General features: G+C 48.0%; 1 protein-coding gene across 2 annotated transcripts in view; it reads left to right on the top strand.

Moving 5' to 3' along the window:
* The window catches only part of LOC146867033 (VPS10 domain-containing receptor SorCS1-like), a 3,068,338-nt gene that overhangs the window by 988,739 nt on the left and 2,053,780 nt on the right, over nucleotides 1-25,819 (top strand). For both annotated transcript variants that reach the window (XM_085603449.1, XM_085603451.1), the window contains exon 2: nucleotides 16,288-16,355. In XM_085603449.1, the coding sequence (XP_085459575.1) occupies nucleotides 16,288-16,355 (68 nt within the window). The remainder of the gene's footprint in view (nucleotides 1-16,287; nucleotides 16,356-25,819) is intronic.

The following is a 25,819-nucleotide window of genomic DNA, read 5'->3' on the forward strand; positions in this document are numbered from 1 at the left end:
TTACAATAGTGAAAAACGAAAATGGCTGTAATTCACTATTAGGACATGCCACACACATCAGGGGTTGTCCTACCTTATGCTTACAATGCACCCTGCCCTTGGGCCTACCATAGGGGTGACTAATATGAATGTTAAGGGAAGGTTTAGGGACTGGGAAGTGGGTGCACTTGCCCAGTCAGCATGACAGTACCAGACTGCACGCAGGTTCTGCAATGGCAGACCTTAGACACATTTTACTAGGCCGCTTCTGTGGGTGGCACAACCAGTGCTGCAAGCCCACCAGCAGCATTTGTATTTACAAGCCCTGGGCACTCCTGGTGCACTTTACTGGGGCCTGACAGTAAACCAAATAAGCCAATCATGGAATCCAACCAACATATACATTTTACATAGGGAGAGCATATGCACTTTAGCACTGAACAGCAGTGGTAAAGTGCCCAGAGTCATAGAATAGCCAACAACAGGTCAGAAAAAGTACCGGTGGAAGGCGAAAAGTTTAGGGACCATCCGGCCAAAAGGGCCAGGTCCAACAATATAGAGAATAAATACACAAAGGTTATTCCTGATAACGTTTTTAATTGGGTTTTCATGATAACTGTATATGTTTTATTGATTCATCATTACTACAATTACGACAATGAATCCTACTAAAGTAATTTCTTGTGATAGATAATGACTGTGGAAACTCACTTGGTAGATTGGTGTGACACCCTCTAGTTGGTCACCAGTGATTACACAATGTAATCTATGGTCTGTTCCATCTACCAATTTATATTTGCAAATTACTGCCTAGTATTTAGTAATGTGTGCATAATAAAATGTACTTATTCTCGTTTTTTGTAAAGAAAAAGTACTAACTGGACAATCATTTATTTCATGCCAATGATTAGTGATTCCTAGCCCACACCACCTCCCTTGAGTAGGCCTTAGACTGCTCTGCTTCGCTACCCTGTGAGAGTCAATCACTACAATGGGGTGTTAGGTTCCCACTGAGGACAACCGAGGATTCATTACTTGTACTAGCCACACAACTAATAACTTGTTTTCCACCAACCTCGAACAAATACCTTTACATCTAACTCCCAACAGTGATCAAATCAGAAAGGCAAAGAGTCGAGGATTTTTTCTCTAGACCAAAGTGTCCTTTAAGCCCCACATCATTGCCAATGAATTTTCAAGTGAAATTTCTCAGATTTATCAAGCTATTCGTCCTCAAGGATAATCTTAAGCAAGCTGTCGAGGTCTGGCTATTTACTGATTAGATCACAGAATTTCCATCCTTATAGCCCCACACGATCTGATCACACCCCTCCCCCCATCAAAACGGTGCTCTCTTTTGGATTTTGGATACCACAGAAAATGACCAGGCAGCTGTTTACGCTAGAACAGTATCCTCTTGATTTGTACTGTCTATTGGTTATTTTGCAATATTTTAAAAGCCCTGAAAGTACAAATATGTACAAAAGCTCAAAAACAAACTTTACCTCCAAAGTTGCAGAAAGCTTTGAAACACTAACATAACACACATTTTTTACTGATTGTGCAGCAGGAGTCACACTCTTCTTTACGTTACTTAAAATAGATTGAGTTTTCTTTTGTGTGCTTTGAATTTGATCATCAGTGTTCGATCAGATTATTTTAATGTACCTCTTGCTTGCTGAGGGCAACACCAGGACATGGCTGTTGTAGGTATATGATCCACATTCATTGAGTGGAACCATTATATCCATATTCGAAAGGATTGAATAAATATCTATTCCTTTTGAAATGCTCAATGTCATTTAAAAATGTAGTTTGTCTGGTAGCTTCCTCCAAAGTCAGTAACTATGAATAAGAATTCATAAATTTCCGTTTTTCTTTTTATCCTAATTAAGGAAATGGCAAAGTGACGCTATTTCACTACTTTATCGGTATGCTTGGAGCAAATTTGTGGAATCTTTGTTAAAAGTAATTAGCACAGTTCTTTGTGATTCGAACACAATGTCTTAAGATTTTATCACAAATTTAACGACAAATTTATAACAAGAGAGCTGGTTAGCTTCTTTGCCTGGTATTATGCAACTGTCTGCTTTGTTTTTAAGGATAAGCCTATACATAGTGATTTAGAAATCCTATCAGAATTTGACAACAGGGATCTTTAAAAGTCTCTGGTGTGTGCCTAATTTCCTGTGCTTGGTTAAGTGCCCTCTCCCCAGTATGATTATAGGTGTGAGCGTCCTGGCCTTCTCCAACTTTGGTCAGGTAGCTACTCCATCGCTCCATGAGAAATACTACCTCTTGGATTTAAATCCTAGTCATTTCTCTGAACGTTTTAACAGAATCCAAATTGAACTTTTAAGTTATACCAACAAAAGTGGAATATGGGAACCGGAAGCTCATACACCCACACTGAATTCATGGAAGGGACCCACATAGACAGTGGCAATGGCAAAAGCAGAAACTTAATTTAAATAAGTCCAGCACAGATACCAGAGAGCAGAGATGCTTTAAGGATTTGGGGGGCCCTGGGCCAAATGCATTTTGGGGGTCCCTGTTCAGAACAGCTTAGATTTTATGATCCAGTTTCTGCTCTTTCATGCCCTTTTTGGTCAAATTCTAAATGTGTGTGTACATCTGATATTCAGTGATAATGATGTGTGTTTTCAGTATTGTAACACAGATGCAGCTCACTAATATTACTGCTAATAATCACTGTCACACCCTCCCATTTCTCATAGGCGAGGTCCTGGATTGATCTAAAACAAACTTTTTATATGGATGTTGCATGCAACAAACACATTTTTTCTGCAAAATGTATGTCATAGACTCTCACACATTAAAGATAAATTATAGAAAATTGTTACTTACAACAATCTGTTTAAAAGTTATTCAAGGTCATCAGGGCAAGACTCCCTGCAGAGCACAACTGGCTCTATCAGGGTGCCCCCGAAAAGGCCGGGGCCCTGGGTCAGAGCCCACCTTGCCCATGCCTTAAAACATCTCTGCGTGAGAGATAATTACTCTGAGTACGCGTGTAATTTAAAGCAAGACCAGAAGGTGTGAATGAAACCCAGAAATATTGAGACTAAACAGTACTTTTCTGTTGAATAAATAGCAACACATTCTTCACCACACAATGCATATATACTGTATGTATATTTTATTTATGTTGATAAGTATCCGCATCAACAATGTATGATTATCAAATACAAAAAAATGCAATAAAATTGGTAGATTTTGTTTTATCTTATGCCTGCAAATGTGTAGGGATAGCGCCGCTGCAATGCTGGGGGTAAACTTCACAAATATTGCACTACCCATTGTCTATCTTGTAGAAGTAGATATGCCACTTACTATACAGAGTTATCTCCAGGAAGCTCCCTCTAGATAATTTTACAATACTAAAAAATGATCAGGTGGCTCTTAATATCCTGCTGACAAAGATGATAAAGGAGCATGTCTGCCTCTGGCAGCAGCAGATACCTGGCTCATTCCAGTTGGATCCTAACCCTAATGGAGGCAGTGTGCCAAGGCCTGGACTCTATGTATTGTCACACTGTAGTATTGTTGCTCATCCCACTGCCCCAACATTACTGCTCCATCTCCGCTTTCTAGGACATTGAATACTTGAGAAATAAAAGTACAAAGCACCATGGTGTTGGCGGCTTTTTATAGGAATATATTTATTGATGGTAATAATGCATTTCCATGTCCCCAAATACGCCCTGCTAGAATTAATCCCCCAAAGATGGTGCATAATCTTATGCCTCATATTGATTGACAGGTGTGCTGTAATTGTTGCCACTGCCTGTTCATTTATTGCCGTTTCTTTATTGGCATTCATCTATATTGTGCGTGAGACTCTGGTGCTGTTTTCTAAGTACCTAAGGTAAGCATTGCAGCCATTCCTAAACTAAATTGGTACTTAGTTCATCAAATTCTGCTTTTATGTGATGAAAATAGGCTTCTCTGGTCCTCGCCTCCTACAAGTAAACTAAATTCCCCCTCCTTCAGCATGGTGGTACAAAGCTGAACGACTTCCTTGCTTGTCTTAGAAATGATGACCTCTCCTGTTACTATGTTCATTTTTACTATAAATAACTGTCTAATCCCAGCGGACGCAGGGATGCGTCCTGCAGCTGGTACCTTCAGAGTTCATATTTTGTTTGGGAGAGCCGCCCATTCATTTTGCTCTGTTGTACAGTCCGCCCTCTAAATCACCTTCAGTGAATCCCAGTCCCTGACAATTGAAGTGTCTGTCTCATTTATCTCTTTGCTCTATCTCCTTGCTCTCCAGTCGCCTTCCCTTCCAGTTATTTATTAACTGCCCCATGCTTTATCACTGCTCCCCTCTGCCGTGCATCCCTGGCAGCCTCTCCAGCTGCACCTAATCTCTCGGTACAGCACCTAATTTCCAAAAGCCTGTTCAGAGCCGATGCACTCTAGTGTGGAACTAATTGTGTCACTCATTGAGATCAGCAAAGGCAATCAGTAGCACCCTGACCAGAGGAGGGGAAAGGGACTGAGCTGAGGATCTGACACTCATGCAGACGATGTGAGAAAATGAGGATGATGGCTGAGCTACTTTAATGAATGGGCCACATTATTATAGTTGAAATGATTTTGAACTTAAGATATGATCTATTCCTGTGAAAAGAGGTATTGCCTATCTCGCGTGCAGGGAAATGGAGAGCTAGGGAGAGCAGCACAGAGAAGGGACAAATCAGGAAATATGTGCAAGAAAATAAATGAAAAGTAAAGATGTGACTAACATGGAAATGGAGTGGTAAAAGCAAGCAAGAATAAACTCCATGAAGGGATTAAAAAAGAGGTAGGCATTAGAGCAAATTCTTCTTTTTTTCTGCAGGGTCACCCCAGATTTTTCTCCTTTTTCTGGACTGTATTTTTGCTGGTATTGGTACTCTGTGCACTATGACACTGCTGCTCAGTGGCTCATTGCTCAGTGTATTGGCTCTAGCCCTAAAATCGTGTTGGTGGAATTGGCTCCTTTATTTAGTCTTTTTTAACTTTCCTGAAAGACTATAGCAGATGGTGTGGAAAGTGCACCAATAGCATGGGAGTTTAATATTGGTTAGACTACAATGTGAGTTTACACAAGCTGCATTTAAGATGAAATATATATATCTAGTTGATTACTAATATGTTCTGGCCAAGTTGCAGTTTAAAGGCACTGAAGTAACACATGAAAGGAAAGTTCTTTAGTCATGTAGGAAAATATTTGTATGTATGAAGTCACCCCCAAAGTGTACTTTGCAAGCACGTATGGTAGGGTTCATAATATATATAAAAAAAGTGTGGAACTATGTACTTAGTGTGCCCTCACAGTGACAGAAGGCCTAAAAGCTATTTCAGTGGGTAGATCCAGGTTCATTTTCCATAGGACCGGGTCAGGTGTGATAAAACAAATTTATATAATTAATTCAATTATCTGTATCTGCAGATCCATTTCCTTAACACCGTCTATCGCCTCAAATTTCTCCTTGTAAGTTTTGTAAGTGGTCTGCTGAGCTTTCATATTTTCATATCTGCTCCACGTGCTCTTCACCTCCTTCAATAGCTTCACATCCTGCTGCTGAAAATGCTAGAAAAGTCCTCAATTTATTTCTTACTTTAATTTTCCACAATATGATGTTGATGACTTAAATGGTAAAGTAGCCTTACAAAATGTACCGTAGGCAGTCCGAGATGGAACTGCCTCAAAACCAGTTCTGCTATTCATCACATCTATAATAAAAATCCTTGACTTGGAGAGTTAGTAGCCATATCACAGATGAAAATGCTCTAGATTTGAGGCCAGGAAGGAAAGGGGAGGTTTTACTGATGTCCACTTACCAAGGATTAGCTACCTGGATGCGGACAGGAACAGTGGGTGGAACAGTCTGGCTCTACCTCTTTTGAATTCGGGATGTCAGGAATGGCTTCTCCCATTCATTCCTGAGACCATCTTAGACCTCCAGGCTCCAATCATACTGGAAGAGAAAACCAGTTTGGACCCTGGCAGGTCAGAAGAGATGTTCTCTAAATGACAGAGTGGTCAATGAACTGAAAACAAATCTGCCTAGAGCCAGAACTATTCTGGAAATAACCCAAGGTTGGACATATAATCCTCCTTGAACATCCAGTCAACCCTATTGGGCTTTTAAAAGAATTTTCATCCACTACTGTTCAATTAGTGACATGCTTCGTCATAGATTTCTCGCCCAGATACATATGGTATCTGGGCGGGCTCAACTTTGAAATTCAAGGGTCCCCTTAGTTGTTAATAAAGGGATCTATATATTACATTTTCCTGGGTATCCGTAAATCTACTTAATTCATTCTCGAGTCTCCTGGCACTGTTAAAAACAGGGTTTGATGCTATAAGAGTACTACATTTACTCCTGTATCTTGAGTCTATATGTTTCAGCCAGAATATTGGCCCTATTGTTCAGTTGGCTTGCATCAGGACCAAGATCTCTTGTTGCGAATCCTTTTTGGATGTATTCCTTGGTGCACTCTACTCAGTGCCCTATTGATGGGAATCCTATCCCAAATATGTTTTTTTGATGCTCTGTACTCAGTGCCCTATTACCCTCATTCCATGTGTTCACTTTTCATGCCACACACTACAATTTGTCCTGTGGGACCTCCTCTGCATAGTACCTGGGGTAAGAGGAGAACAATATTATTAATCATCATTACCATTTTTGCCTGTTTCATCAGCCCCTTTAGAAATTGCTTGATAAAAGGGTTGCTTTTCTATAGGTCTTGTGCTTCCACACATAACATTGGCTCTTGTAAATAGTTGATCCAGGCAGCATTACTAGACTCTCTCATAAAACATGTTTCAGGGTGTCTTCGCCTGCTGCTTTAAGCGTCATATAAACTCTATGAATCTAGCATGTAGTGTTAGATATTGCCTCTTTAACTTACATTAGAGACATATTTGAGGAGTTGCTGTGGAGTGTGGGAGGTAAAACAGGTGGCAATAGCATTTGCATTGAGCTCGGTCTAGCCAGATGCTGAGATTATTTCTGAAGCCCAAAGATCCAGATGAGAATGAGGGCAAAAATCGGTTGTTTTACGATGGGGCTTTATTTTTTTCTAAAAGAATCACACCGCTGTTCCCTTTAACCTACTTTCATGTCCTTTTGCTCAATGATTCTCCATCTTTCTAAATTAGTTTGGAGTTTTTATTGTTTTGAGTTCTTTACTTTGGAATTGGTACTGCTTGAATTTAATGCACACTTCTCTGGGGATTTCCAACTGCTTGTCCCATAGTTACTAGGGGATGAGCAGAGTCTCTCAGAACTGTTTTCACCTAATGAGCTTGGTTTACTAATGTGGAAAAGAGTAGCTCCTACCTACCTAATAAACACAATTTCTGACGGACACAAATTCACACAGGATTTTCAGTGCCCAAGTCAATCATATGTCTAAAACAGTTGTAGTTTGCCCCTGTACTCTGTAAGCATGATTCACAAAGCCAAAGGTGGCATCTTTACGCAATATAGAAGTGCCAGTGAATGCAAAGAAAATTTTGTTTTGCACTACAGAATAGTAACTTTGTAAACATTACTATGATCTTGCCATGCTCTTTTAGCACTTGACTAAATTACTAACTTACACTAGTCCCGTTTTTATCAGGATATGTGCAGGCACTGATGTCCTTGATGTAAAATGTTTTAGAATTCCCCAAAAATATAAGGAAATGGAATGTCAGCAAGTAACATAAATGGACGTATGAATAATCTGTGAATGCCATAAACTGATTACACATTGACATGAGGGAAAGAGTGATCATTTTCCACCATTCGTAAATACAATACATATATAAATGTTGTGAAATGCTTAATGAGTCACAAAGAAATGTGCGTGCATGTCCAAACATTGACAAACTAGGCACATGGCTGAATATAGAATATTGCACATTTTTCATGTGTAAATATAAATCTTAATTAATGTCTCTCTTATTGAAGAGACCTAATGCTTCTGTTCACACTGAGTGGCTTAAGGCAGATGTAGAATAATAAAGGTTGTTGCAAGAAGTTAGTAATGGGATCAGTGACTATTTCAACCTATTAAAAAGAGTAACACTTTACACATACTATTTTTACAATACACTGAAATCATCGGAGCATAACAAAAAAAAGTCCTTACATTCTAGTAGTGAATTTGCAATGTATTACTTCTATGAATTCGGCTCCTTCAACTTTCTTGTTACTAAATATAAAGTGGGAGTGACTCTTAACAGCTCGTTCACCAATAATAGCAAACTGAAATTTCTTTGGAGGTGTAGCAGTCACGCTTAAGGAGGTTAAATAATTAACATTTCGATGATCAAAAATTTAATATTATCCCTAAAGTAACTTTGTCCTTAAAAAAATAGAGGCTTCAAAGTTCTTTTACAGGAAAGTAAATACAAAAAAGATGGAAGCAGAGATCCCTAATTGTATGAATTTTCATGAAGTGCATCTAAAGTTTTACCTTCTATTTGCTCCATTCTAGATCATAAGATCCATACCAAATATTTTGGTCTACTAGATAACAGCAAGATATATCGAACTACTGGAGGATGACTGTGGATAACGATCTAGGTCTTATCTGCTCTCCACATTGAGGATCCAAATCGGCCATTATGGTGGTCATGGGTGGCACTTGTGACCATTTATATAAATTTCTTAGAGTTTCGAGCTAAACTTTGAGAATCAATATTGCATGCATCTCCTACTGCACTAGATGATCAATCAAGAGTCATGACGTTCTGTCAGAGCCCATGAGCTATTTTAAAAGAAAAGGGATTGCTGATTGCAATGGGATTTGACACTAAGGCATCTTCAGAGATGAGAGGAATGCTCAAGTGACACCCATGTCTAAGTTGGCCTTTTACCTGATATATATATCATGGACTATGGAACCCTTTGTTATGAACCTCTCCATATGTGGCTTGTCTGTAAAGACTTTGGCAGATATAATTTAGAGGGAATGGAAAGTGCTTTTTCAACATAAGGTTGATCAGACGAGCTGTCTAAGAAAGCAATTTGAAATTTTATTTTGTGATTAAATCTTATCTAATGTCGGAGGGTAAAATTCATGAAATGGCAGGAAAGACCCTAGAGGTTATTGACATTATTACAATAGTGACAGAATTGGCACTTGTGAACTGGAACATTTATTTGACCCAAACTCTAATTGCTCATGCAATATCCATATTCTGCCCAACTTTTAATAACAAGCAAGATGAATGAGATTCTGGACGGAGTAAAAAAAAGCACGTCTCTTACTATATTTTTCACCTTTCCCAATGTCAGGCCTTTTAGTAATTACTTCATACTCCTACTGAAAATGGATAGTTGGACTTACGACAAAGTCTGGTTAAAATATGAAAGTTATCTAAAAGGCCGGTAAGAACAAGGACAAATGACAGATGAGGGAATTCAAATGAAAGTGAACCAAGAAATTGGAGCTGAGAGAGAACTGAAATGATCGAGGCTGCAGTTTTAAACCATTTCACTTATATGGAGCCCTACTGAATTATTAACTCTGGCTAAGGACCCCCACTGACTCATTACTGGAAGCCAGGACCCCAGCCTAAGCAATCTGTGTGTATTTAACTTAACAAAATAATGTACACATTTGCAAAAAAAATACACATCAAACCAATACACAAATGACTAAATATTTTATTTATTTAACATGCAAATATAGAAAAAGAGTGTCATTTTATTGGGAATGCTGGAGCTTTTCTAAATATTGTTTTTTTTATATTTCAAAGACCGAGCAATATGCTAGATTCTAGCATATCACTTTGCCTTTTTAGCTCCTAATGCATGCTCTTTTTGTTGATACTTCAATTGAGGCTACCCATCATCTACATTGTCTTCTGTTTGCTGTAATTGTTCTGCTCCCACAAATCAAGCTAAGGATACCAACTTAATTTTTAGCCTCCAAATTCAAATCATTCACATTTACATAACATTTTTTAAATTTTAAGATTTTCTTCTTTACTTTATTGACTGCTAATATTTAATGTTGCAAACCATCACAGACCCACTGCATAGGGATCATTGACCCTAAATTAAGAACTGCTTATTTTTTTCCCCTGAAATTTATATACCGCGAACTTGACCTGAAGGTATCGGATATCAGATCACTTTACATGAGCACCAGTAGTGTTTACATACAGACACATTAATTTTTGTTAGGCACAGGGAAATTAAGTGATTTGACCAGAATCATAGGATGTTGAGCGTCGTTGCTGAGACTTGAACGCGGTTCCCCAGATTTGAGGTCGACCGCCCTAGCCGTAAGGCTACATCCTCTCCCCAAAAGATCATCCTTTTTTTTTTTTATTACACCCTTTAAGGACTTGTGCAACTGAATTACATTGTACATGGTTACTGTATGCTGATGGGAGAAATACTATGTAAAAATCATAATCTATGAGGCCATAAGCAGTGCATGACAGGAGCACTAGCTATAGTCACTAATATTACTATTACTGGTCACTAATTTATAACAGAGAAATGCTTTTTGGTTTATAAACATTTTTGTAACCCCTTCTATCATCTATCTATAATGCAACTTTAACCTTTTGGGTTTTTTCTGTGAATTCCTAGGTTTTTTTTGTGTGTTTTTCTTGAACATATTCAGCCAACTACCCAACCGTGCACTGCCTTTGGTCATGGACAGTGAGGGGTTGGCCGAACCTAACCTCATGGGTGTCCAATCCACAGCAGCCTGCTGTCAGTGGTCAGCTTGCTGGTTCTCATTTCTGCCCCTGCTAACTCTCTTCTGCCTAAGTGGTTGGTTTGCCTCCGGCCTTCCCTCAATAGTTAGCTTGCTTCCACTGCAACTTCTCTACTGTCCTTTGTTCTCCCTCCCGTGTGTCCCTGCCTCCTCCCTCCCTCCTGCCTTCTTTGGTCTGCTGTGCTTCTCTTGCCTCAGCTGCCCTACCCTCCATGCTCTGCTTGCAGTCCCTACCTACCTTCCACTTTCGTCCTCTGCGTTCTCCTGTCCTCTTCCGCCTGCTCTCTGTACTCCAAGGTCAGCCCCCTGCTGTCTTCCTCCTGCCATTCATGATCAAGATGCTGTCTCTGCAATCATCCACCATCCCATCGTTTCTCTCTGTGCATGTGCTTGTCTCCTCTCTCCTGCCATCTGTGGTCTATTGTGCTGCCTCTGTCGGCCTGCCCTCAGTGGTCAGGTTGCTACCTCTCCTGACCTCTGATATCAATGCATGTGCCTTTGCATCCTCCCTCCTGCCTTTCATTTTTTTATTTATAAATCTGTTTATTAAGTTTGCAGGTAAAAGCACACATTACATCATAATCAATCAGTGAGCATCGTAATATATAACCATGAGCTGAGTTTCTGTGCATAGCATATACATTCTAGCCTCGTGACATTATCAGGAAAGGGAGTGACAGAGCCCTCTTGTACAACCAGCTAGTCTTTGAAGCACAATATCACCTCGCATAATGCCAGGGCCGCAGATCTAGTGGAGTGCATCCGCCCACCCTCTCCTGGATCAGGTATGTGCTAATCCCGGTGCATCCCCAAACAGGTATACAAACAGTGCTAAACTCCCCGTTTAGTAACTGGGTGGACGTTTTCCCGACAGCCTAGCAACTAAGATAACTACCAACAGCAGCTCGCAAGTTCTAGTCTAGACGGCCCCTCCCTTCTGATCCCCCGCCCCGCCATGTTCCGACTTCTCCAGTCCCCCCCACCAGGGTCGGCTCTAGCACTAAGAGTAAATCCTAGGCATGCACTGTCTACACTTTAATGCCTGTCAGTCACACCAGCGCGGCAGCTCAACCAGACGAACAGCGCCTCGCCATCCAACGCAGCCTCTACAGCGCAGACCCGCTACCTCCCGGGGCCACCTCTTCAGATTGCAGTAGCGCCCGCAGCATCTCCCCCCATTGGGATGCGACAGGCGTCATTCTAAGCCCCAGCGTCTCTTCCTGCCGAAGCGCCACCTCCTCCGCTTTTGCCCACACCAGCAAAGAGCTACGCCATGCTCGCACATGTGGCGCAGCGTCTGCCTTCCAGCGTTTGGTGATAAGTCGCTTTGCCACTATGATCCCCAAATCAAGAAAACGAGAGGCCACCTTAGCCGGGGCTGGCCGGTGAAAGAGATGTAATAAATAAGTGGGCCACTCGGGTGGAATTTCCCAGCTTGTACACCGACGGAGCTCCTCATGGACCGCCTGCCAGTACAACCGTAACGCAGGGCATCCCCACAGCATGTGGAGCAGGTCGGCGTCAACCCCTGCGCAGCGGGGGCAGCAGGCATCTACGCGATGAAAATACTTGTTAATGGCAGCCGGCGTGAGGTAGGCCCTATGCAGGACAAAAAACTGTATTTGACGAAATCTCATGTTTCGAGGTATCCTCCTCGGCCCCTGCAGCACCCTCTCCCACTCTTTATCTACCATAGGTCGGCCAAGATCCCCCTCCCATCTCTCGCGTAGTGTCCCTAAGTTCGCTGCCGCGTGCATCCGCAAGGCCGCAGCAAACCATTTGATTAGATGCCCCCCTCGGCCCAAGACATGGAGGTATTGCAGCACTAAGTGCTGCTCCGGCTCTACCCGCAAGTCTCCCCAGTGACCCGCCAGCGTCTCTATCAGGGCCCGGTGCCGGAGAAACTGGCCCTGCGCCAGTCCCGTCTCTTCTGCAAGAGTCGCGAAGGACCGAAGGCCCCCCTCATGGTATAGATCCTCCAATGTGTGGAGATCAACCGCGTGCCAATCCCTGAGGTCCGCAGCCCCAAGCGTGTCTCGCCCGCAAGGGGAGCCCTCCAGAGGAATAGCTGGGGCATATGGGATTCTGGTCCGAGTCAGCCGGAGACATCGTCGGTAGCATTTATACGCCACCACTAGCAACAGTGGTTCGGGCTTAAGCGCGCTCGTGGTCGGGTGAAAGATTCGGAGGAGCTCCGTTACTGTCAGCGGCGGGTTCACCGCCGTCGCCGTGTCCTCTCGGCATCTATCACCTAGCCAGCGGGCCACCCATTGTAGCTGCGCTGCCAGATAATAGTGTTCAAGGCACGGCATCCCTAGTCCACCCTGGCCCACGGGAAGACACAGTTTCGGTAGCGCCACCCTGTGGCGCGCCGTTCCCCAGACGAAATCGCGGAGGGAGCGCGTGAAGGGCGTGAAGAAGGACACCGGTATATACACCGGGAGGTTGGCAAAATAGTACAACAGACGCGGCAGCACCACCATTTTAACAAGCGCTATGCGCCCAGTCACCGAAAGGGCAAGCGTACTCCAGAACACCATCTGGGCTCGGACCGCTGTCACGGCGCGCCCCAGGTTACCGTCCACTAGATCCGCTGGGCGGCGATATATCTGGACACCCAGATAGCGGAAGGTGTCCGGCTGCCATTGGACCCGCACTCCGCCAAGGCGGTAACCAGGGTCCTGGACGTCGCCTCGGAAGGCGAACAGACAGGATTTAGCGGCGTTGACTCGGAGGCCTAAGAGCTGCTCAAAGGTGTGTAAGATGCCGCCCAGCCTCGCCGGGATAGCGGACACATCCCTGACATAGACCAGTAGGTCATCTGCGTAAAGGGACACCTGGTGGGTAGCGTCTCCCAGCGGAATGCCATCCGCCAGCTCCCTACGGAGTGTCGCCGCTAACGGCTCCATTGCAAGCGCAAACAGGAGGGGCGACAACGGACACCCCTGCCTGGTACCTCGGCCGATCTGAATGGGGTCTGAGACATATGGACCCGTACGCACGCGCACCATAGGTCCCTTGTACAGAAGAGCCGTTAGCTGTAGGAAGCCCAGCCCCAGTCGGAAGTGCGACAGCGTCGACACCAGGTATCCCCACTCCAGACAGTCAAAGGCTTTCTCTAGGTCCAGGACCAGGCAACCCGCTCTGGGCCATTGTCGGGTGCTCTCCTCCCTCCCTCCTGCCTTTCATGGTCCATTGCGCTAATCCTACTCATGCCGATCTGCCTCCTATGCTCAGCACTCTGCCCCACCCTTCTCTCAGCTGCCTGTGGTTAATGCTGACTCTACCCATGCCAGCCTGTCCTCTGTTGTCAGCTTGCTGCGCCTGCCAGTGATTTCTCTGTGTGTCTGCCCCTTCCCTCTCCCTGCAGTCCTCCGTGGTCCATTGTGATTCCACTGCCTTTGCAGGCCTGCCCTCTATAATCAGCTTGCTGCCCTTCCCCTCCCCCATATGTATTCCCCTGGCCCCTCATTCCTGCTGTACATGGTCAGCTCGCTGCCCTGTCCCCTCCCATCTGCCCTAAGTTATGTGACCATGGCCCCCTGCCCACTCCCTCCTGTGCTCCATGGCTCTTTATGCCTGTGCTATCCAGCTCTCCATCATCTGCTTGCTGCCCCTGACTTTGATCCCTCCCCTCAGTGGATCACTTGCTGTCCCCTCCTCCCTCTCCCTGTGCTCAGTTATATGTGCGAGTGCCTATGTCCATGCCGGCCTGCCCTGAATGGTCAGCTTGCTGCCCCTGTCACCTTCTTCCTACACAATGTGATCAGCTTGTCGACCATGCCACCATTCCTTTCCCACCTTCATGCATCTACTCCCTCGTGTGTGCTCTCTCTGGTCAGTTTATGGCCTCTGCCCATCTTCGTCATGCTCTCCGTTCTGTGTGCATGCCCCTGCTGCATCCCTCCTACCCTCTGTGATCAGTTTGCTACCCCCTATCCCACTCCCTGCCTTTTGCTCTCCATGCTGCGGCACCCTTTCTCATGTCACTGTGGTCCTTTGTGTTAGTCCTACCAATGCCAGTCTGCTCTCCATGGTCAGCACACCTCCCTTGATCTACTCCTGCCTGCCCACTTTACTCTGTATACCCCTGACCTTCCCACTTAACCTGCGTAGTAAGCTTGCTGTCCCATCCCTCCATGGTCAGCCCGCTGCTCCTTCCCTCCATTTTCCATGTACGTGTCAATTGACATACACCTAAAAGAAGCAAGGATTATTGGCTTTGTCAATGGTTGTTAGCTGTTTAAGGTAAATGACAAATGTTGCCATAATGAATATTGAAAATGTTTCAATTGTGACAGTAGGAGCCTGTGGAAGGGGTAGTGGTCTTCAGAGTGTCTCAATCACTCCTCTTAAGTTCACTCTGTTAGTCATGCACACCCTTTTTCTGACCACATCTATGTGAAATCCTCATGTGCGTATTTCACACCTTGTCTCTTCGCTCTTAAGCAGCCTCTTTTCACTGTCTACTAAAGGCCCTTCATCGCATCTCCTTCACTTCTCCACTCCCAAACACGTCACCTACCCACTCACCTCTAAGCACTGCATTTTCCTTCACTTTTGCGTTAAATATTTTACAGCTGTATATCTCCTTCACACACATTTGGAAAAACTTACAATTTCAACAGAAATGCGTGACCACTGCCCTCCAGAGAGGCAAAGTATTGGATTTTTTTGTATTCTGGACATTTTCTGACCTAGTGACAGATACTGTGAGAAACTCACACTGCCTTCTACCACAACCCCAGTGTTCTCGATCTCCGTTATAAACTCCTGGAGGCGACTCAATTCAAAGTATGCGCTATATGACCGAACTATGTCACAGGAACAAAAAATACAGACACACATCATCTTGGAAATAGCTTGCGCTGTCAGGGAATGCAATTTTAAGTAAAACGTGTAAAACATACACAGGAACTCATTAACTAACATGGTTTACTTTAACGTTTTATACATTAATTGTACTCAAATCGTTCAGTTTTTTGTCAGTACAGTTAAGGAAATGAATTTAAGACACCATAGGGAGCATTTGCAATGTTCGTTTTTAGTTCCTACATGGTCTGAGACCCGGCCCACTTAAAGCCCTGATGGTGACAGAAGTAAGTCGCCACCACTCAAAGACTTTTTGGGTGAATCGGGCCCTGGGTGTTTGAGATAGACGCACATCCGCTCCTGATGAAAATGTTCCCTAAACAGGTATAAAGATGGTCCAAGAAACAGTGACGGGCAGGATGCGCTGGCAGCCGTTCACACTGCTGTCCTCGTGCCTCAGCCGGTCCATACCACTTCCGGTCATTAGCAGGTTCTGCAGTTGAGGCAGAGAGGAGGCGGGTGGAGTGGGAGCGCGCGCCGCCGTGTTAGTGTATCGGATGGAGAGACCTCGCTGCTCCGAGCCTCAATGCCCGCGTCAGATTAGGCGATCGCTAGAGCAGTTGCCACAATTATAGCGGCGCGTCCAATAAATGAATACTGAGCCCTCCCTTGGGTCATCTCATTTGGAGTGGAATGGCAGTAATTGTTTAAGACTAACCACGATATTTCTCTCTCTCTCGCCTGCAGGTGATTCTCATTCTGACTAAGCTGTACGACTACAACCTGGGGAGCATCACCGAGAGCTCGCTGTGGAGGTGCGTAGCTGAATGTGACTGCTAATTACCTGTTGTTAAAAAAAAAAAATAAGCCCGCAAAATAACCCTGCTTGCCCATTGAATGTAATTTTGTTTGTTTGTGGCCCTGCATAAAACCTGGCAGGCTGGCGATCCCGCGTGCCTCTACTTTTGCTGCTTAGAGTCTCCGAGTAACTTTATTCTGATGGAAACGCGCTCGGATGCGTTCCAAGTGCAGCGCCGCCATCCCAAGGCGCAGATTCCAATGGCAGCGCTAGGACGCGGGTCGCGCGGCACGTTTTCCTATCTGGTGCCAGCAAGGTACAGTAAATCCCCGGCACCGGAGGATGAGACGGGCATGTCAATGAGCGCTCTGTTGCACCAGCCGCTGTCTTAAAGTAAGCCAAGAAGCTGGTGGCCCAGATAAAGAACAAGCCACCTCCTTAACCTTGCAAATAAATGAGATCATTTTCTGTATTTTATTATTTATAACATCCTTCGTTCTGCTGCTTCTCCATGAGCTGTGGCTGCGTGTTCCAATGGGACATTTTTTAATCTGCGGGGTCGGTTTGTGTGCAGTGCGTATAGAGAACGGAAAAAAGCTTTAGGATGTAGCCCCATCATGGCAACAGACCTCCCTCCCCCCCCCCACACCAAGAATGCCCGCAAATGAAACACACCACACAAGTTATACTTGGGAAAAAACTGCTGCAGGTTTATTACATACAACGTGATGTAATCTGGTGGGTTAGTTTACGGGCGATCCAAGGACAGGCAGCCTTCTCGCCACCTGCCCGCCTGATGAGCCTAGCAGTACCGTGGCGAACCACTTAGTACTGCACCTTCTGGTGATCCCCATCCCGGATCACCTGACCACCCTAGGTCCATTATACTCTCACCCTTCTGGGTGGAGCGTAGCTAGGCAAGCCCCCGGTTGTTCAGGCCCATAACCGCCCGAAGGACTACGGGGCGCAGACATAGAATCCGTGAACCTCCCATGAGGCTCCTGGGGTTCGGCTCTGGCACCACCGTGTGCCGCGCAGCGGTACTGTTCTATACCCATATGCATACAGATCGCCCTGTAACTCCGCCACAGCCCAGGAGGCGGCCAACTGTCGCGGCCGGGGCCCCCCACCAACTGCTCTAGTCTATTACCTGCAACCTATGTGCGCTAGTGCCTCCTCTAAGTCTAGCTGGAACAGGTCCATCCCCACCGGAGTGAGGTGTACCCCGTCAGACTCGAAGTATCCTTTGACCCTTTCCTGAATCATTTCGTGTCTGATAAATCCCAGGCCCCTCTGCTGAGTGAACTTGTGCATGGAGCAGTTCACCCGTTTCCTGGACCGCTCCACCGCCTCACCAGACTTAGCACCCTGTCACACCCTCCGCGGCAAAATCTCCGACCACCAGAGCTCGCACTGACCTAGGCATTTGCTTAGTTCCCCTAGGTCAGTCTTCATGGCATGCAGGAGCAGGGTCCTCCGCACAGCAGTCAAGTCATTGCCCCCCAGGTGGATCACCAAAAAGTTGGGCGGGGCACCCAACGTGGGTAGCGAGTGCTCCAGTCTGTTCATGAGGCTGCACCATCTCATCCCTGGAAACCCCAACCACTCAAACTTTGTGAGAAGCGCCGCATCCAGTTCCTGATCGATGCCCAACGGGCCTACCGGGAGATGGCAGAGTGCCCAATGACCCACACACGTGACCCTGAAGAAACAAAGGACACGTTTCAACTCAAAAGTTTATTACCAAACGGTAAGTTATGCACTACAACCACCAAACCATCCACAAGTGACACACAACACTGCATGTTACAGTCCTAAACATAAAGCAGGCCCCATCAGGGGCGGATATATCGCTTGTAACGCTGAGACTCCCAGCGCCCCACTTTCATGACCCGTGACGGTTCCAGGCCTGCTGAGAATGCAGTGGTGGCCGCCCCAATCCTGAAGGAGTGGCTTGAATATTTTTTATCAGCCTGGAGAAGGCCGGTCTTAGACAGACAAGCACCCATTACCCTGTCTACCTGGAAGATGGTTAGGGGAACAAGGGCTGCGTGAATCAATAAGTACCCCGGTGCTGCAGGGCGAAGAGAAAATAACTCCCGGACCCTCTTAACCGGGCAATATCTGGTGTCTCCAAAAGGCAGTAGCTCCACCACCACCCCCTTTCCGTTCTGATCTGTCTTTGACCTTCAGAGGTGGATAGTTAACTCACCCAACAACCGGATATCCGCTATGCCCAGGGCGTCCCCTGACCTATCAGATTTTGACCGAGCCACTAACTCGCTGATCCTGAAAGCTCCAAAGATTGCTAAGCAAAAGGAAGCGGCAAAGAGGGGTGCCTCGTAAGGCGAGTGGGTGACACCTCCCAGGACGTCTAGCATGGCCTGCAGGATGGGAAAGGTGATGGGGGACCTGTTGTCTGGCACCCGGGGCTCTTCCCAAGCCCACCCCTTTAGAGCCGACCTGATGGCAAAGGACTTGGTAGGGTCCTGTCCTCCGCTAAGCTTAGCATCATGGCTGACCGCCGTTAGATGACCACAGACCCAAGAGTGACTCTTTCCCTGTTTCTTGGCCCACACCACAAAAGCCTGTACCTTCCCTTCAACGGGTACCCTGGCCAGGCCTAAGACAGCAGCCACATTGTTAAAGCAGGTCAGGTGTGCCAGGTACCGCTTCCTGGTCCTGGGGGCCAAGGCCCGCTCCCCCATGGCCCTTAGCTGTTCCAAGATCCTCCAGAGGGTTGCGGGGAAGGGGGTCATCTCCGCGCTCGCCTGCGGCCAGGCCTCCCTGAATCAGAGCCACTGAAAACGAGAGAGAGCGTCAGCCGCAACATTCTTGATCCCCTCAATGTGTCGAGCCCTACACTCCAAATTGTGGCACAGGGTCCCTCTGGCGAGCTCCCTGAGCAGGCAGAGCACCAGCGGGCACTTGGAGGTCTGCCAGTTGATGGCCTGCACAACCGCCATATTGTCCGACCAGAAAAGGACCTTTCTGTCAGACAAGATGGCCGGCCACAAGTGGAGGGCTATGATGATAAGGAAAAGTTCCAAAACGGTGATTTTGGAAGTGGTGCCGCGCTTGTGCCACGCGTCGGGCCATTCCTGTGCGTGCCATTCTTCGCCCAGGATTGCCTCAAAGCCCTCCCTCCCGAGGCGTCCGTGAACAAGCTGAGCTCGGGACTGTCCACCCAGGGGGCCCTCCAGATAACCGTCCCATTGAAGTGCAACAGGAACTCACCCCACATGACCAAGTCCTTCTTCAGACCTGCCCCCAACTTGACCAGGTGGTGTTTTCTAGACACGTTAGCTGTGGCCCTGGCTAATCTCCTGGCGAACATCCGCCCCACTGGGATGACTCTGGCTGCAAAGTTTAACTTGCCCAAGAGGCTTTGGATAACACCCAAGGGAGCCTTGTCTTTCCCCAGCAGTGACTGGAAATCCTGTTGCAAAGCCTGGACATTCTCTGCAGGGAGCCTAGACACGCCCGTCACCGTGTCAAGCTTGATGCCCAAAAAGGTGAGAACCTGCGCAGGACCCTCCGTCTTGCCAGGTGCTAACGGCACCCCTAGGTGTCTGGCCAGGTCCTAGAAACATTGCAGCCCCCTGCTGCACTCCTGTGTTCCCGCACTCCCAAAGAACAAAAAGTCGTCGAGGTAGTGGGTCACCCCCTCAACGCTGAACCTTACTGAGAGGGCCCACTGCAGGAATAAGCTGAAGGCTTCAAAGTAGGCACACGAGACCACACACCCCATCGGCATGCACCTGTCATAGAAGAATTCACCTTGCCACTTGAACCCAAGGAGGTGCTCACTTTCCGGGTGGACCGGGAGAAGTCGGAAAGCGGGCTCAATATCAGCCTTGGCAAACCACGCTCCCCTGCCCACCCTCCTGACCATGTCCACTGCCATGTCGAGCGAGCAGTACGAGACAGAGCACAAACCCTCCTCAAGCCAGTGGTACACTGAATCCCCCTCCGGGTAGGACAAGTGCTGGATCAGCCTGAACGCCCCAGGCTCCTTCTTCGGGACCACCCCCAAGGGAGAGACAACAAAGTTCGGAAGGGGGGGATGCAGGAAGGGGCCCGCCACCCTCCCCATGGCCGCTTCCTTCTTGATCTTAGCCCCTACTACCTCAGGATGATCCCTGGCTGACCTGAGGTTTTCCGCATCCCTGCTGACCAGAGGACCCAGATAGGGAATTTCTGAAGCCCTCCAGGAATCCCTGGACCAGTGACAGTCTGTCCTTCGCATTGGGGTATTCCCTTAGTAGTGGTAGCAGGTTGGCGGTTACAATGGGGGACGGACCTTTGGGAAGGGGCTCCCAGGGGGGGATGCCAAAAGGGCTGTGTGGAGGGGAAGGGGGGGGGTGAGGGCCCGGCACGAGGAACCCAGACCCAGGGCCTACTTGTCTTGTCTGGCGGGCATGGAGGCGTGCTCGCGCTTGTCGCAGGAGGTGGCCGAGTGAGGGGAACCGCACTTGCTGCAGGTGTGAGAGTATCGACCGGCCTTGCCCCAGGAGCAAGACCCAGCATTAAACAGCCTGCATGTACCATTGAAGGCTCTCCTGGGTCCCTGCTTCTGGCCCCCCCCCACGGCCTCCCCGAAAGGGCTGCTTGAACTGGCCCTTCCTGTCCTGCCTCTGGCCCTTGCTCGATTCTCCCTTCTTCATGGTGGAGCTTGGCTTCCCCTCGGCCTCAACCCTGCCCTTGCCCATATGCTGGACCCAAAGACGCACCTCCAGCTGGCCCCACCCCAGTTCGGGACAGATGGCTATCTTCTTCCTGAACTCGCAATTATATCTGTACCAGCCCATCCCGCCGTTAGTGTCTGTCTCATTGGTGATGATGCCAGCGTATTGGAACAGCCCCGCCCCTTGTTCTGGGTACCGTTCCATGACAACCGCTGCCAGAATGGCAAAGGCCTGTCCCCACCTTTTGTTATTTTTGTCAGGCCAAGCTTGGAAGCGAACCTTCTTGTCCTCCTCCTTACCACTCATTTTCCTGGTATCAACCCCTTCTGCCCCGTGCATCAAAAGCGTAAAGATGTCAATAAATTCCCTCCTCCAAATCCCTTCCTTGGCCGCCAGGGACACCTCGCACGCTAACGAGCATCGGCTGGACAGCAGGGGGGCCAACGTGACTAGCGGCTCGGGGGCAGGGAATACAGGAGGTGGAGCTGCAGGGGTGGGGGGGATGCCTGACGCTGGGGACGCAGGCGGAGGAGTGGCGTTGGCAACAGGGACCGCGAGGGAAGCGCATGAAGCTGCAGGCGGGATGTCTTTCTCTACTCGCATCTTGCCGCCTGACTCGCGGACGGTCCCCCCAGCGGGGAGGGGAGAGTGCTCGATAACCCCGGGCTGCCCTGTGGCAGCACTGATCGGTGGCTGCCCCCCCACATCCACCCCAAACGTTTGTGACTGAAGGGGCACCTGGTGCCTGCGCAGATGATACTGGGCTAGCTGCCCCAACTCCACAGTTCGCAATATTGCCGTTGTTGAACGCCAGGAGACCAGCTCTGACCTCCGACATGAAGTTTGTTAGCGTGACTGTGAGCTTGCCCAGGTCGTCACGGGTGGCAAAGTTCGTAGGCGGCGCTGCGTTGACCAGGGGGGCCACTGGTCCGGCTGCGTGGAGCAAGGGAGCGTCGGCCAACGGCACGGCCACAGTCCGCGCTGTGCTCGTGGTGCGGCTCCTAGCTACCAGTGGTTCAGCTGAAAAGTCCTTAACTGTAGGCCTGCGGACCCTCTTTGATCTGGTAGGACCGTTCTCCTCAGCGGCTTCCTGACCCGTGCATGGGGCAGGCATGGCGATGCCAGAATCGTCTGGGCTGTGTGCCCTCCGCAGCTCAGTGGCCCAAGCCACCCCTTTGGCACTGACCATCTCCATGACGGCCGACAATTACGCATCTTGGGAGGTTCCTGGCTGGGAATCCTCCACCTGGGACATCATCGAGAGAAGCATGTGGGATCCCTGGCTATTCATCTGGGTGGATCTGCGACTGCCCACCTGGAAGAGAAATTGAGCTGTAAGCCAAAACCTAACTGCTGATGACGGCTCAGCTTCCCAGTCTTCACCTACGCCGCTCGGTCCCAGACCCTCACCCCCTACTTACTTCCTGTTGTCACTACTCTCCTCCTGATGATGCTCGTGATGTCGTGTAGTCTGGGAAGGGACTTGCTGAACCCTGTGAGGGGATGATTGTAAAATTGTTAACCAATGGACCAGGAGGACTTGCCGGCCGCTGGCGCGGCAACAGTCCCTGCCTGCCCATCATTACTCTCTCCTGGTGCTGCCATGAGAGCCCCCCCAAACCTGGCCCCCTCGGCGGAACACTCCGCTATGCGTTACCTCAAAAGCACCTCCGCCGGCGACTGTTGCTGTACCTTGCCCCTCTGCGGAATGTCCGGGAAGCGCAGGACGTGGCTGTAAAACAAAGCAGGCGGCGTGAGAGGGGGGTAGTGGCTTTCACCACCTGACCTGGTCACCACGGGGGGGTGGCAAAGGTTAACATGGCCATGTGGCGCGCTGCTCTTGGCCTGATGGCGACACCTCCGCCATGCACTGCAGCGGTAGGCGTTCTGACCCCTTCGTGTTCCTTGCCTCGGGCGGCTTTTACCCTTTACCTGTGTGTTCCAGGCAGATCCTAGTAGGTGCGAGGAAGGGAGGGGCCTGGCATCCGATCCTTCTCCTAGCATAAAGAAACAAATAAATTAGTACATTCGCACATGCCGCTGTCCCAAGAGGCAACAGGGTGTCATTCGCCGGATCATGAGCAGCCAACCTCAGCCCCACGCCCTTACTATCGCAAGCTTAGCCCAACAGCATGAGGAACCCCTGGAGCTCCCCTGATCTCATGTCCGCGACGATGGCTGGGCGTTCGGTGAACATTACTCCCGTGGGTCCGTGATTTTACCTTTTTGACCCACAGGAAATGCGCTCTCGCGACAGTCGCCCCCCTGTATCTACTGGGTGGCTCCGCAAGCTGATGGTGACTGGACGAAAAGCGCACGCAGAAAATTGCATTCCCCAATGCGACCTCCCTCCCGCCGCTTCTCCGCCAGGGATGGTGCCTAGCCGCTGCAGCCCACCTCTGGTTCCAGGCGCGGCGCTTCTAGCATCCCCGTTGACCTTCTGGTGGATCCCCACCTTTCATGAGTAAATACCCTAGCCTGCGCATTACCCTGCGTAAAAGAGACCTAGAAAGCCCAGGGTGGACACCTGCACTTCAGGATCAGGGACTGATCCTCCCGTTAAACCTGCCTGGCTCTCCTACCTGGCTTTCATTTATGTTATCTGCCGTGGGCAGTCGAAACGCGTCAGGCTGAGCTGAGCACTTGCTTGAGAATGCACTATGCACTTTAATTTGCACCATCAATAAATAGAAACTATCTCCACGAAGTGGTCCGTACCTGCTTTCTTTGGATCCTATCGGATTGTTCCAGGACTTGTGGCTGATATATATATATATATATATATATATATATATATATATATATTCACTCCAACGCTCACCTTCACTAAAAAGCAAGCAGGACACAGCTCCGGGTAAGGTAAAAGGATTTAATGAGCTCCCAGCTAATCACTTGAAACAGTCTGTGGAACGCTGTGGCAGACGCGTTTCTGGCCAACCATGGCCGTCATCAGTGCCGATTTCACAGGCTGATGGGTTCACCTGTAGGTTCAACGATCACTCCTGATAAGTAGTCTCTCGACTCCTCCCACTGCAGTCAGGTGTTGGTTTTATAATCGCTGGACTCCAGGAGAACTGCATGCTGGTACTTGCAGTCCAACGTGGTTCCCCATTCAGTGTTGAGGACTTCCAAACACAAGATAATGCCCCACATTTCGTGGCAGTGGACAGTCTACTGCAAATTCCTCCTGGATGAGATTCAGCTCGCATCCTTGTCCGTATCCTTATCAGGCAGACACTCGCTGCCTCCTCTCTCCCCTCGCAAACATAACAGCCCAGTGGCAGTAGTTTTCGCTCGGGGGGGCGCTGCGTTTGTACTCTTCGTACTCGTCCACAAGTTTTGCTGAAAGAACGCAGAGCTCCTGACCGAGAGGGCGTGTCCAAAGCCGGTATCAGCAGAACCGGCCAAATATTCACTCCAACGCTCACCTTCACTAAAAAGCAAGCAGGACACAGCTCCGGGTAAGGTAAAAGGATTTAATGAGCTCCCAGCTAATCACTTGAAACAGTCTGTGGAACGCTGTGGCAGACGCGTTTCTGGCCAACCATGGCCGTCATCAGTGCCGATTTCACAGGCTGATGGGTTCACCTGTAGGTTCAACGATCACTCCTGATAAGTAGTCTCTCGACTCCTCCCACTGCAGTCAGGTGTTGGTTTTATAATCGCTGGACTCAAGGAGAACTGCATGCTGGTACTTGCAGTCCAACGTGGTTCCCCATTCAGTGTTGAGGACTTCCAAACACAAGATAATGCCCCACATTTCGTGGCAGTGGACAGTCTACTGCAAATTCCTCCTGGATGAGATTCAGCTCGCATCCTTGTCCGTATCCTTATCAGGCAGACACTCGCTGCCTCCTCTCTCCCCTCGCAAACATAACAGCCCAGTGGCAGTAGTTTTCGCTCGGGGGGGCGCTGCGTTTGTACTCTTCGTACTCGTCCACAAGTTTTGCTGAAAGAACGCAGAGCTCCTGACCGAGAGGGCGTGTCCAAAGCCGGTATCAGCAGAACCGGCCAAATATTCACTCCAACGCTCACCTTCACTAAAAAGCAAGCAGGACACAGCTCCGGGTAAGGTAAAAGGATTTAATGAGCTCCCAGCTAATCACTTGAAACAGTCTGTGGAACGCTGTGGCAGACGCGTTTCTGGCCAACCATGGCCGTCATCAGTGCCGATTTCACAGGCTGATGGGTTCACCTGTAGGTTCAACGATCACTCCTGATAAGTAGTCTCTCGACTCCTCCCACTGCAGTCAGGTGTTGGTTTTATAATCGCTGGACTCCAGGAGAACTGCATGCTGGTACTATATATATTCAGCTTCCCAACTCACTTGCTTTTCAACAGAGTCAAGCACTCACTGGAGGGGTTAGATATCGGTTCTTTTTTATTTTAGCAGATGAATCGAACAGCAAGACAGATGCGTTTCAGAATTTCCTTCATCAGTGTCTCGTCGCGGAAGCCGCGCGCAAACGTTAAATACATTCCCGTCATGTTCAATGCGACAACATTATCGAAACAAATGATGGCAATACACCCTTCCTATTTCATTTTGAATGGGGCGGCCATCTTTGAATGATGTGCTCGTAGCACAAAAATAGGTAAAGATAAATCATTATCCTTCAAAACCTTGCCGAGTACAATCATATGCAGCAAATAATCAATTCAGTACATATATGCAATAATACAGACATCATATCCATCATCTAATCTCAGATATGGGGGTGTCGCATCAGCAATAAGAATGATCTGTTACTTGTCCCGATGGACTGATAATCCAACGTACAAGGAGCACTC

This window comes from Triturus cristatus, chromosome 1_2 (assembly GCF_964204655.1).
Source record: "Triturus cristatus chromosome 1_2, aTriCri1.1, whole genome shotgun sequence".
NCBI classification, from domain to species: domain Eukaryota; kingdom Metazoa; phylum Chordata; class Amphibia; order Caudata; family Salamandridae; genus Triturus; species Triturus cristatus.